This window comes from Antechinus flavipes, chromosome 3 (genome assembly GCF_016432865.1).
Source record: "Antechinus flavipes isolate AdamAnt ecotype Samford, QLD, Australia chromosome 3, AdamAnt_v2, whole genome shotgun sequence".
Classification (NCBI taxonomy): Eukaryota; Metazoa; Chordata; class Mammalia; order Dasyuromorphia; family Dasyuridae; genus Antechinus; species Antechinus flavipes.
Window position 1 is genome coordinate 122,400,843 of NC_067400.1, and position 14,020 is coordinate 122,414,862.

Consider the following 14,020-nt stretch of genomic DNA (forward strand, 5'->3'; position numbering starts at 1 on the left):
ATCATATTAGATGTCTTCTAAGGTCCTTTACAAGTCCAGTACCAAATTATAAGGAAGCTATAATTGATAAATTATGACAACAGCATATTTTAACATTGTCATTATTATTCTACAAGCAAATTTCCTTTTAAAGTTATTCAGTTATCTTTTAATTAAGTTATGTAAGGATAAAATAGTTTCCTTAAAATTAAAATTGAAAAATTAAAAGCTATTTAAACATATTACTTCTGTACAAAAGGCATTTATCTGCAGAGCAGAGAAAGCTGTTAATGCTCATAATCTTGATAAATCTTTTTTCCCCCACAAAAAACTGCTTGTTGTATCTATATTAAATTTTATAGTATATATATGCTTACATGAAAATTATTTGCCTTAACTTGAGTGAACTGAACTGTCTAAATGATTGTCATTGCTGCCATCAATTCATTCCTGTTTAAAATCAGAACCAACAAAGAAAATAGAACATCTTAATTTTCCACTTCTTTCTTGGCCCTGATTTTTTCTGGGAAAATCAGCTAAGAGAAAATGGCTAAAAACTTGAAAAGAAATGTGAAATTCTTTTTGCCCATAGACCTCCCAACATAATGGTTGGGAGAAAAATTCAGAATATTATATACGTGTACATACAATAAAAATAGTTCACATTTCCCTCTCTTTATCTGGAAAAATGGAATGTGATTTATTTTTTGAAAAATTCAAGTGATACACAAAATTAGTTGCATATAACATCCCTTTCAAAGATAATTCCTGTTCAAAATTATGATAGTTTTCCTATGATACTCTCTTAGAGCTGACCAAATTTGAAATGGGTTGCCTTACTTCACAGTGAACTTTTAATCAATGATGAGGCAATCAAAATGAAAGAGAATCTGAAAGGGATATTGTAGAAAGGATTCTATTTACTGGGGAAGATATTAAACTCATTACTTACAAGAACTTTTTTTTAATCACTAAGACAAATATAACAGGGGCCTATAATTTTCTATGTCTGGAAATGGATATAGAAATTAATGTACATAAATAGGATTCTAATCTATTAATTAAATCAGATTAATACTAAGGACACTAGAAAAAGAATGATAATTCTCAACCCAAGAAAAAGAACAAAAGGACTAAACAGTAAAAAATTTTCTTTTTGAATTCATCAAAAGTCACAAAACTGCTTATGAAGGGAACATTCCTACTTTCTCTCGCCATATTTCAACAATGTAATAGCATCATGTATAATATAGGAAAAAATTAGTAAACTGTCACTTGGGAGACCTGGGTTCTAGTCCTAAATCTGTCACTATATGAAACTAAATCACTTAACCTTTCTATGACAATATTCTCATCTGAAAAATCAGATGTTTATACTAATTTCTGAGATCCTTTTCAGCACTCCTTTGAGTCAAAGAATAGCTTTTTACCTGTTCTCCCCGCTCCCAATCATTTTAATCTGTCTTTAAAAGTTTTTATGCCAAACAGAAATCTTAAGTTTATCTATATGGCAGTTATTTACCTTGCTTCTTGTTTTCACTTTTGATTTAGTCTTCTGTTTTCTTTTCAGCTTTTTCTTATTTAAAATTTTCTTACTCCTAAAGAAAGAGAAAATTTAGATTAAGATTTCAACTGGAAAGTAGTTACTAAAAGTCACAAAATATGATACTGATACTAGATGTAAATAAATTCTAAGGCAATAATAACTTACATAAACCAAGACCTATGTATTTATAACATAAAATATATCAGCATACATTCCACATGTATATAACATATAGATGCATTTATATAGCCAAAGATATAGAATTATAATAGCTTTATACTTTGTTAATATTTTTGTCTACTTAGACAATAAATTTCAAAAATTTGACAAACTCTTACAAAATACAAAGTAACATATTAGGCATAGAAAAATACAAAAATAATATGACAGGTTCTGTCAACAAAGACATTACAATCCAGTAGAAGAAAAGAAAGTGCGTATGTAAATAATTGTAATACTATTAAATAGAAGATATATATATAAGGTAAACATGGGGGAGTAGTATGGGAGAAGATATTGAAGTAAAAAAGGAAGAGAGATCATCTCTAGCCATAAGTATTAAACAAGCATTCATGCTAAATAGAATCAATGTGAGGAGACTGCAGGATGTAGCAAGAAGTACAAAATATTACAAAAAGGCTTACATATCAAAAGCTAGGGAAAACAGGGATGAAAGCCAGATTTTCAATACTGAGGCAGAACCAACAAAATTCAGAAAATAATCAGATATGGGAAGTAAGAGAAAAGAAAGAGACAAGGTGTTCCCATTCCACAAATGTGGATAGAATAGCGTTGCCTTGTCAGAAATAAGGAAGAGGAAAACTTATGGGAAAAGACCATAAATTCTATTTGGACAAGAATTTCAGATTCTAATGAGTTCCTCAGGTAGATATAATTCAGCAGAAAGTTCATAATGCAGGACTACCACTCAGAATAGAGATTAGGGATGGATATATATATATATGTGCATAATCATAACATCCAGCTTGTATCTTTGGAGACACTGATTAAATGAGTAGGACAAATAATACAGCAAAAAATGATTTAAAAATTGATAAAGTATAGTTATGTCAGCAGGCAGAGAACTGTAAGATCAGTGCCACAGAAGACAAATGAAAGCATATCTGGGAGAGGAAGCTGTTAAGAGTGTCAGAAGTTGCAGATGAGTCAAACTGGACAAGAATGCAGAAAAATATATCAGTAGAACAGGTTGGATAAAAAAGAATCAAAACCCACTGAACTTAGTAGCCTAATTTTCAAGAAAGCACAATCTATTTGAGGAAGAACTCCTTTATTTTTATTTAAAAATTAGAAAAAAAGAAAAACAAGCAAAAATACATTTAAAACAGCATTTAACATAATATAACTTCCAAATGAGTTACATATAGAGATCAAATGATTTTTTTTAAATGGAAGGAAAAGGAACTAGGTAGTTTTTTCAATTACTGTTGAGAGAAATTTTATTAGTCAAAAGGATAGAAATAATCTAAAAAGAGAAATAAAACGGGTTAAAAGTATAATACAAAAGAAAGAAAATTAACTCTGAAGTCAAAGTATCTGAATTAAAAACTACCTCTACTACTAAACATTTGTGGGACCCTAGGCGTTCCACATTGAAAAATATACAGAATTGTTTCTACATTTGAAAAATTAGGGAATCCATCTAGATAGTCTCTGAAGTCCCTTCTAATTCCAAATCTATAATTATATTAATTATTAAAAACTTTATGAAAATTTGATCCAAATCACTAGTAAGCAAGGAACAAGCATTTACTGAGAGATTATATTATGCTCAGCACTATACTAAGTTAAGAATATAAGAAAAATCAGAAAGTCTTCCATATGAAGCAGGGACTGTCTTCTTAGCACACATTCTGGTACAGTGTTCAAGATGCTTAATAAATGCTCATTAGATGATGGCTCTTAAGGTCACATCCTAATAAGAATGTATTAAATACAAAGTACGTGAAAGGTACCTTAGAGGAAGTGACACCAGAGGCTGAGGAAATTTCCTGAAGGAAATGATGATTGTGCTGATTTTTAAAGGAAAGTAGGGATTTTGAGTTTTGAAGTCTGGGAGAGAAAGAATTCCAGATAGAAAAAAACCAGTGTAAGAGAAATGAATTATTGTATGTGAGAAATGGCAAATAGGTTAATGTAGCTGTATCTTAGAAAAGATCTTCCTTAGACTGGAGAAGTAGACAGGAATCAGCTTGTAAAGAGTTTTAAATGACAAATAAAGAACTTAATAAGTAATAGGTAACACACGGTGTTAAATAAACAGAGGGAAAACATGATCAGATTTAAGATTTAGAAAAAAAATCACTTTGGCAGCTGTGTGGAGTTTTGAGTGGAGAGAAACTAAGGCAGGAAAACTCAGGATAGCTCAGGAGGATCTGAACTGAGTGATTGTGTGAGTGTTGAAGTGGACATAAGGAATAGTTGCTATAGAGAAAGAAGAAATTTGGCAGTTGATTAGATATGTGCAGTGAGTGAGAGGATGATACTAACATTGTGAGCCTAACTAGAAGAATAGTGGTGTTTTTGACAATATCAGAGAAGTTCAGAAACCAGAAAGAAGAGTCTTTCATGGAGAAAAGTGCTAAATTTTACTTGAGACCTAACAGAATCTGAGATATCTCTAGGACATTCAGTTCAAAACTGGGAGAGAGGGAGTATAAAATGAACATTCAGTAACATGAAATTAGAAATCAGGAGCCATATTAGAGCTAGGTAAATAGATTTGGTTATCATCTCCATATAATGAGAATTAAGCCAATAAAAGCTGATGTAATCACCAGATGACAGTAGAGAGAGAAAAGAAAAGAGAGACCAAAACAGTTCCTTGAGAGACAAACACAGTTGGAAGATGTAACATATCAAAGATCAAAGAAAATAGATTGAAAGGGATCAGTGAAATATGTAGGATGAAAACTAGTTTAGAACAGTCACAAAAACCCAAAGAGGCTAACTCATCCAAAAGAAGAAAGTGATCAATAGAGTCAAGTGCTGCAGAAAGGTCAAGAAAATGAAGTTAGAAGACACCATTAATTTGAGGGGGAGGGAAGAAATGGGGGGGGGGGAAGGAAGGAGGGAGGGAAAAGGGAGGGAAGAGGGAAGGAAGGCGGGAGGGAGAGAGAGAGAAATAGGAGAGAGAGCTAGGGAGGGAGGAAGAGAGAGAGAAATAGAAGAGAGAGAGGGAGAAGGGAGGGAGGAATGGAAGGAAGGAGAGAGAAGGGGAGAGAGTAAAAGGGGGAGAGGGAGAGACAGAGTGGAGGAGAGAGAGAGATGGAGGGAGGGAGAGAGAGAGAGAGAGATGGTAGCTTTGGAGAATAATGTCAGCTGAATTATGAGATCAGAAATCAGAATGTATAGAACAAAATTAAAAAAAAAAAGTTGACGCACCAACTATAGATAGTTTTTTCAAGGACTTAAGCAAAAAAACAAAAAAGAGAGAGATAAAGAGTGATTGCTGGCTAGCTTGGTAAGACCTAAAGAGAATTTTTTAAGGTTTAGAGTGATTTGGAAATGTTTTATGTTTTTTAAAGCAGCAGGGAAGAAATGAATAGCTAGGGAGATATTAGATTAGAGTGGGAATGATGGTGGAAAAAGTTTACTAGCAAATATGGGAAGGGATGAAAACACATAGTGGGTTATTGGCCTTGACAAGCATATAAGGTCACCTCATCATCGAAGACTAGAATGAAGAAGGAAATAAGTAGATAAAAATCACAGTCAGTACATCTTCACACCTTCATGGTTTCCTCTAATTTCATGCAAGATGACTTGATTTATATCTTGCCACCGAAACCAGATGGCTCTGAAGGGGATGCTGAGTCAGATGACCCTGCTCAGACCTCCCTTACTTAAATCTAATTCATTTGCGCATTACACCATCATCTTCCTGATGTCATGGTTCTCTTCAAGAATGAAGGACAAACAACAACAACAATAATTTCATGCAGCAATATGTGAGTAGAAATAAAAGTGTATGATGGTGAGCAATCCAGGTTTGGGATTTGGTAAAGCAAAATCTGTAAGAGAAGGGTGGAAGAGATTCAAGAGAAGAGGCAAACATAAAATCAAAACAGATTCACCCAATGTTCTAGAATGAGAAGGGAAAATAGAGTAGCCCGGGATAGACCTGAAAGACAGAAGGATTATAGATCATAGCAAGGTCAAAGAACAAGAAGCAAGACACAAAGATAAAAAGCCATGATCAAATAAAGGAAATTAAGATTTCCTGAATATGGATGTAAAACATTTCTGATCAAGATTATAACCAATCTTATTTGTAAAAGAAGTACACTGGAGAAACAGGACATGGAGTTGAACAACAAAAAGTGCAAATTAAACAACTCCTGGGGTATATCTTTCACCATGAAAAATGGCCAAAATGACAACATGTGGAAACTGTTAATGTTGAAAAAACTAAAGAAAGACAAGGCGTTTGTTGTTGAATTGGTCAAATTCTAGAAGTTCTGAATTATTACCCTGGGCTCAGAGATCTCTCTAGTGAATATATATTTCCAAAGATTTCAAAGGCAAAGCTAAGATCTCTATACACAGCAAAAATTCACCTCAGCATTTTTGTAGTAGCAAAGAATTGGAATCACAGTGAATACTTATTGAATGGGAAATGGGTGAAGAAATTGTGATAAAGTGTAATGCAATATTATTGTGCTGCAAGAGGAATGTAAGGAATTCAAATAAACATGAGAAGACTTATATGAATTATGAACTTAGTGAAGTTTAACAGAAAAAACAAAAATTACCAATAAAACTTAATTTTTAAATGAGTGAGTTGGCTTAAATGAGCTCTAAGATTCCTTTCCAGTTCTAGGATTCTGATTCTATAATTCCATGAATTTAAGTAAAAGACTGTTCTGTTATAACAACAATGCTTATTCCTTAATAATTTATATAATCATTTAGAATCAAAGAATGCACAAATAATAGTTGTAATATGATACAAAATTCATCTGCCACCTTTAAAAACATAAAGCTTCTCTTTATATATGTATGTACATATACACATATGTATTTAAGAAATTCACAAGATTATAATTGAAATAAATTATACTATTTACAACAAAATTGCTACCAAAATGATGGCAATCTCTCAAAGACATGATGAAATGTACTCCTATAGAGCTCCCTTCCTCTTCTCTATTTATTTTTTTTATATCACTGTTAATTACTAAAACACTATATATAAACTAAAACTTTTCTATATAAAAGACAGCCTCCTACACTGGGTAATTAATGTAATAGAACTTTACTGCAACCTAGAATTTGAGTTATCCCTGAATAAATCTGGGAGGAGCAGCAGTCTTACTACAAAATAGAAAATTGCTATTTACATGTAGCATAGTCTGGTCTCAGTGACAGTTTTAGTAGAAACAGAATAAGAAATGTTAAGGAATATCCTATATGTACAAAGATTTAAAAAAAAAACCCTCTAGTTTTCCACCAAAAGTTAGAAAGATAGTAACATGAAATTATGGATAGAACCAATCCTTTTCATGTCTTCCTTTGGCAATATCAATAAAACCATACAGTAACTACCATTATTTCTGGTAATTACCTAGCCTTCCTGCCCTGTGGTTTTACCCTTAGACTTTATCTAAACTATTATCCTCCCTGGCAGGGACTGTGTATCTCTTTTATTGTTGAATTTTAAATACTTAACATGGTACTTGGTACAAAGTAAGCACTTAATTTTTTTTTAATCAATCAATTAATCATTTCTTCATTAAGAGAGCTCTTCAAAAAGAACTGACCAAATATCTGCCAAGGATGCTATAGGAGGAATTCTGAGTCAAAAGGAAGATTTCCCTGTTAAGATACAAATAATTTTTTTGCAAAAGTGATATGTGAATTAGGGTTTTGAAAGATGACTAGAATTCAAAAAGGTAGGGAAGAAGTGGGAACATTTCAGATAAGATAAAGTGAAGGATACAGTAGAACTCATTGTGGGGTGGAGGTAGAGGGCAGTCAGTCAGGCAGTTTTTTCAGTAGATATAGTGCTGGACCTAGAATTTAGAAGACTCATCTTCCCGGGTTCAAATTTAACTTCAGACATTTACAAGTTGCTTAACTCTGGGCAAGTCATTTAACCCTATTTGCTTTAAGACCTCATCTGTAAAATACATTGTAGAAGAAAATGGCAAACCATTCCAGTAACCCTGCCAAAAAAAACTCAAATAGAGTCATGAAGAGTGGAATATGACCGAATAACCACTTACTGAGGGAAGTCTTTCTTTAATGTCAAGCTAATATTTCTTCTCAGTTCCTGTCTTACCTGCTGATGTTAGGTCATTTTGAAGTGGATGTCTTGGAAACATCTCATATACATCATGTTTGAAACAGAATTAGTCATTTTCCCTAAGTCACTGCCTCCCCTCTCTTTTTTAAACTTTCCTAGTACTGTTCAGGATACCATCATCCTTTTAATTACCTAGACTCACAATTTCAGCACCATCCTTGATTTTTTTTTTTTTTTTTGGATACTCCTAAATGTTCAATCACTGCCAAATCCTGTACTTCGTAACAATTTGCTATTTTATGGCCATATTTAAAATAAAATATTCTCTATATCTTATATGACACTAATCAAAAAGCACTGATTAGCTTGAGAAAACATAAGTGCTTTATATTGAGCACTTTTATAACTTAGTAGATTCTGATAGTAATAAATATTGAGGGGCATGTGGCCCAATGGACAATATGCTGAGAGAGCTAGGACAATGAAGTAGTAGTCACTTTACCTCATAAAGTCTAGGACCCAGCTTCTTAAAATGGGGAGGGAAGGGTGAAGGCAGATTTTTCCAAAGCCCACTCTGTTGAGGTTTAGATTAACCAAACAGTAATGAAAATCACAGGGGATGATGTAATGTGATGTGATGGGAAGACTCAGTTGGCTGGGTTACGACGAATTACTTAAGTTTGTATTCTTAATATTAGGTAGTACTTCCTTACTGGACACAGCTAGAGGCTCAGTAGATGTGGGACTGGGCCTAGAGTCAAGAAACCTAAGTTTAAACAAACAAACAAATAATTAAGTCCCTCACACACACTTACTAGCTGTGTAACCCTGAGCAAGTCACTGGAAATGGCAAACTACTCCAGTATCTCTGCCAAGATTATTGCATGGATAAGTAGGGTCCATTTTGTCAAGAACTTAACAACAACTATAAGAGAGATACCTGTATTTGTCTACAGGATATCACACAGATATATCTATTATAAGGAAGCATATTTCAGTCACTATAGGGAAGTGCTGTTGTCACTGTTAAGTCATGTCCAACTCCTCATGACCTCATTTATTTGCATTCTATACATAAAGTTCTCGTTTCTCTCTCTCTCTCTCTCTCTCTCTCTCTTTGTGTCTATGTGTCTGTCTCTGTGTGTGTCTGTCTGTCTGTCTGTCTGTCTCTCCCTATCTTTCTCTTTAGAGAATGCATAACTTGTTCAAAATTTAGAATCCACAAATAAAAATATAAATAAATAAATTTCCAAGTCAATAGTGTTATTTATTTGATTCTGTATTCAAGGACTATTTTGAACAAGACATACCAGGCAATTCAGGAAACAAAGACAATTTCCCTCTCACCCCCATCTCCCACACAAACTTAAATGCTATGTGAAAGGTTTCACATCAAATCTACCTACTTAATCCATTCAAACAACATACTTCACAATACACAATTGATTCAAGCAGGAGAAAAGCAAGGAGAAAACTGAAGTTTAGTTTCAAAAATGTTAAGTGTCAAATAATAGTAGGCCATTTAAGTGGCTATGTCCAGTAGTCAAAATTGGAAATGTTAATTTTAAGATCACCAATTAGGATAAAGATGATAGCTGAAGTACTAAGAAGGGAAGTTTTTCAGAGATAAAGCATACCAAAGGAGATACACATCATTAAAAGGCAAAAGAAATGAGGAATCACACTGAAGTACATTGCAAAGGGGAAAAGGTGAAGCATGATAAAAATATCTCAAAAACTGTACATACAAAGAGGTTTGTAAAATGGTTTTAAAAGTTTTAGGGTTTACAAATAATTTTCTTTATATAGTCCTGTAAGACAGAAATGAGTATGGGAACAACTGCCTTTAGGATATCCATAAGCCAGTATAGGCTGTTTTTGAATGGGCCAGAGCAATTTTTTTTTTTTACATTTTAAAATAAAAGTCTTCTTATATCTTAAAATGTAAAAAGTGATTTTTAGCAGAAAAAAAAAACGGGAAAACTGCAGATCTTTTTTTTAGGGAAAAAGTCACATAATCAAAGTAAGCTCTACAGGAAGAAATTAATCCTCCGACACTAAAAGAAATGAGGAAATAAAAGTAGTAAAAACACAAACTTTGGATGAAGAAAAATGTATGAACTTCACACAAATAAATTCAATCTTCTCAATTAAGTGAGTAACAATTTTTAAACAAACAAACAAGACACTCCTACTACAAAAAGTAACACCAAATGGTCACAGCTCTTAGAAGTACTTAAAAAGGAATTTAAAAATCAAATAATAGACACTGAGAAAAAAATAAAACCAATCCAAGAAAATTAAGAAACCAATTGGGAAAAGGTACAAAATTTTAAAGAAGGAAGTAATACCTTGAAAACTACAATTGAACAAGAGGAATTGAATGGATTATAAGACATCAAGAGTAATAAAACTAGAAAAAATAGAAGAGAATGTGACATATCTCATTAGAAAAACAACTGATCTGGAGAACAAAATGAGAAGAAACAATATGTCAAAATACCTGAAAATTCTGATTTTAAAAAATACTCTAGATACAATATTACAAAAAAAATTTAAGGAAAATTGCCCTGAAGTTCTAAAACAAAAAGGTAAAGTAGAAATGGAAAATAAATCTATTGCTTACCATTTGAAAGAGATTCCAGAAGTAAAACTTACAGTAATATCATGGACAAGTTTCAAAACTCTCAAGTTAAGAAGAAAAGCATTGCAAGCAACAAGGAAAAAAAAAACATTTCTATCAAGATTTCACAAGAGGGACAGCTAGGCGGCGCAGTGGATAGAGCTCAAACCCTGAAGTCATGAGAACCTGAGTTCAAATCTGAGCTCAGACATTTAATACTTCCTAGCTCTGTGACCCTGAACAGGTCACTTAACCCCAATTGCCTCAAGGGAAAAAAAAGATTTCACAAGACCCAGCAACTTCTATACTAGGCTTTATTTGGAAAAGATAGCATCTAGCAATAAACTGGGAAAACATTTTTACAAAAGTTCTGATAAAGGCCTCATTTCCAAAATATATAGAGAACTGACTCTAATTTATAAGAAATCAAGCCATTCTCCAATTGATAAACGGTAAAAAGATATGAACAGACAATTCTCAGACGAAGAAATTAAAACTATTTATAGACATGTGAAAAGATGATCCAAGTCATTATTAATCAGAGAAATGCAAATTAAGACAACTCTGAGATACCACTATATACCTGTCAGATTGGCTAGAATGACAGGGAAAGATAATGCGGAATGTTGGAGGGGATGTGGGAAAACAGGGACACTGATACATTGTTGGTGGAATTGTGAACACATCCAGCCATTCTGGAGAGCAGTTTGGAACTATGCTCAAAAAGTTATCAAACTGTGCATACCCTTTGATCCAGCAGTGTTTCTACTGGGCTTATATCCCAAAGAGATACTAAAGAAGGGAAAGGGACCTGTATGTGCCAAAATGTTTGTGGCAGCCCTGTTTGTAGTGGCTAGAATCTGGAACATGAATGGATGCCCATCATTTGGAGACTGGTTGAGTAAATTGTAGTATATGAATGTTATGGAATATTATTGTTCTATAAGGAATGACCAGCAGGATGAATACAGAGAGGACTGGCGAGACTTACACGAACTGATGCTAAGTGAAATGAGCAGAACCAGGAGATCATTATATACCTCAACAACGATACTGTATGAGGATGTATTCTGATGAAGTGGATTTCTTCGACAAAGAGAAGATCTAACTCAGTTTCAATTGATCAATGATGGGACAGAAGCAGCTACACCCAAAGAAAGAACACTGGGAAATGAATATAAACTGCTTGCATTTTTGTTTTTCTTCCCGGGTTATTTATACCGTCTGAATCCAATTCTCCCTGTGCAACAAGAAAACTGTTTGGTTCTGCACACATATATTGTATCCAGGATATACTGTAACCTATTTAACATGTAAAGGACTGTTTGCCATCTGGGGAGGGAGTGGAGGGAGGGAGAAGAAAAATCAGAACAGAAGTGAATGCAAGGGATAATGTTGTAAAAAATTACCCTGGCATGGGTTCTGTCAATAAAAAGTTATTAAAAAAAAAAAAGAAAGAAAGAAAAGATAGCATCTGAAATGGATCTTGAAGAAAGATAAAGATTCTGAAAGGCATATAGAGAGAGTACAATACAAATATAGTAAAAAGGGGGCAGCGATGTGCCACAGTGGATAGAGTACCAGCCCTTAAGTCAGAAGGATCTGAGTTCAAATCTAGTCTCAGATATTTAACACTTCCTAGCTATGTGACGCTGGGCAAGTCACTTAACCCCAATTGCCTGGAAAGGGGGGGGGGGGGAAGGGGAGATATAGTAAATAGCTTGCACAAATAAACATACAAAAAGCATTAAAGAAAACTTAAGAGTATAGTTTGGCTAAAACCAAGAATTCATGTCAGGGAAAGGTATAAGTCAATGAATGAATAAATGAGTGAATAAAAAAGTAAATGAAATTGGAAAGGAAAATTGAAACCAGATAGACTGTGGAGGGTCTTAAATTTCAGCTTAAAGAGTTTTCATTTTAACCTATAGACAATAGGAAGCTACTGATAGGTTTTGAGCAATGTTCATTAGTAAGAATATTTTGGCAGATAGATTAGGGAGAAGAAAGACTAGTTAAAAGACTAGTTATAAGGATCCTCTCCAAGATCAAAAGCAAAAATCCTCTCTGGTCAAGCATTCAAAGCTTTTATAATGTGGTCCTTGCCTATCTTCCCAAGTCTTCTTAACACCTAAATCTTAACTCTAACACTCCCACACTCACATGTCATTCTGAGGTCCAGTGACACTGACCATCTTGCCATTCCTTGTACAAGATACTCCATCTATTGATTTGGAAGCATTCACTTGCTGTCTCTCAACCCAAGAACACACTCTCTCATCTTCATCTTCTAGCCTCCCTGGTTTTAAATCTCAGTAAAATCCTACCTTCTACAAGAGGCCTTTCTTGATCCCCTTAAGACTAATGACTTCCTTCTGTTAACTACACACACACACACAGACACACACACACACGTATGTAACACATGTATCTAGATGTATGTGTGTAGACACACATATATAGTAAGTAATTAATAAATGTTTGTTGACTTACTGCAAAAAATCACTTAAACTATATAAAAGACAAGTACAGGAAAGTGGCAATGGATTAGAATTCTGGAGGGAAAAGAGGAAGGATTCAAGATCCTATGCAAGTAGAACCAATGGATCAGGATCATGGTAACTTTAAAGGATATGGGAAATGAACAGAGAGAACAGTCATGAGTGGGAGGATGATGAAGTCCACAACATAAATAACAAACTTTGAAAATTATCACAAACTTCATTTTTGGGACAGGTTGGCTTGCCTTTGGTATTATAGCAATAGCAACTAAAAATAAAAATAACTAAACTTTAGTGAAATCAAATTTTAATATAAGGTAAAAGAACTCTCAAATTCATAGATCACTAGACTTGGAAGGAACTTTTCATTTTCAATTTATTTCAACAAGAAACATTAAGCATCCACTATGAGAAGACCATGATGTTGAAAAGTATAAGATACAGCCCATGCCTTCACAGAACTTGTAAGGATAAGACATAGGCACAGATAATATAATACTTAATATTAAATAAGGGCATAATAAAGACATACATTAATTGTTAAACAGTTATGTTATAAACAAATTCTGTGATTAGACAAATTTGTTTTATAGAAAATAAAAAAAAATTGGAATTGAGTTGTTTGTTATGGAAATGCAAGCCAGTTAACTACAAAATTCCTAGAGTAGCTTGACATGTCAAACCTTCAAGGTAAAAAAACATATATATGTATAGATGTATATTTCCTCAAACTGATATCAATTTATAAATAATTACGAGGACTGAATCCTTCCTACTCCTATTCAACTGTTCCAACTGAATTACAGCTCCATATTACCATTGCTGCTATGAAATCCATATTTGGCTAGAGGATCTAATTTCCTAAATAATTATTTCTAAATTACTTTATACCAAAGTCTCTAAATAAATAGCTATTAACTATTGAAAATAGTGTTTTGAGAGTTTCATCTCAACATTTCACAATACAAAAAGTTAATAATAAAAGTTAATAAAACTGATTTTGACTAGAGAAACTAAAAAATGTTTTCTATTTTATATAGACATTCAGAACTCAAATTTATAAAGTGCTTTCAGATTACAATGCCCATTATATACATTCTCTC

At 33.3% G+C, this 14,020-nt stretch overlaps 1 protein-coding gene across 1 annotated transcript in view; it reads right to left on the bottom strand.

The window, feature by feature from the left end:
- MYCBP2 (MYC binding protein 2) overlaps positions 1-14,020 on the bottom strand; it is a 318,733-nt gene that overhangs the window by 276,201 nt on the left and 28,512 nt on the right. The window contains exon 2 of the mRNA XM_051983950.1: positions 1,502-1,577. Within this exon, the coding sequence (XP_051839910.1) occupies positions 1,502-1,577 (76 nt within the window). The remainder of the gene's footprint in view (positions 1-1,501; positions 1,578-14,020) is intronic.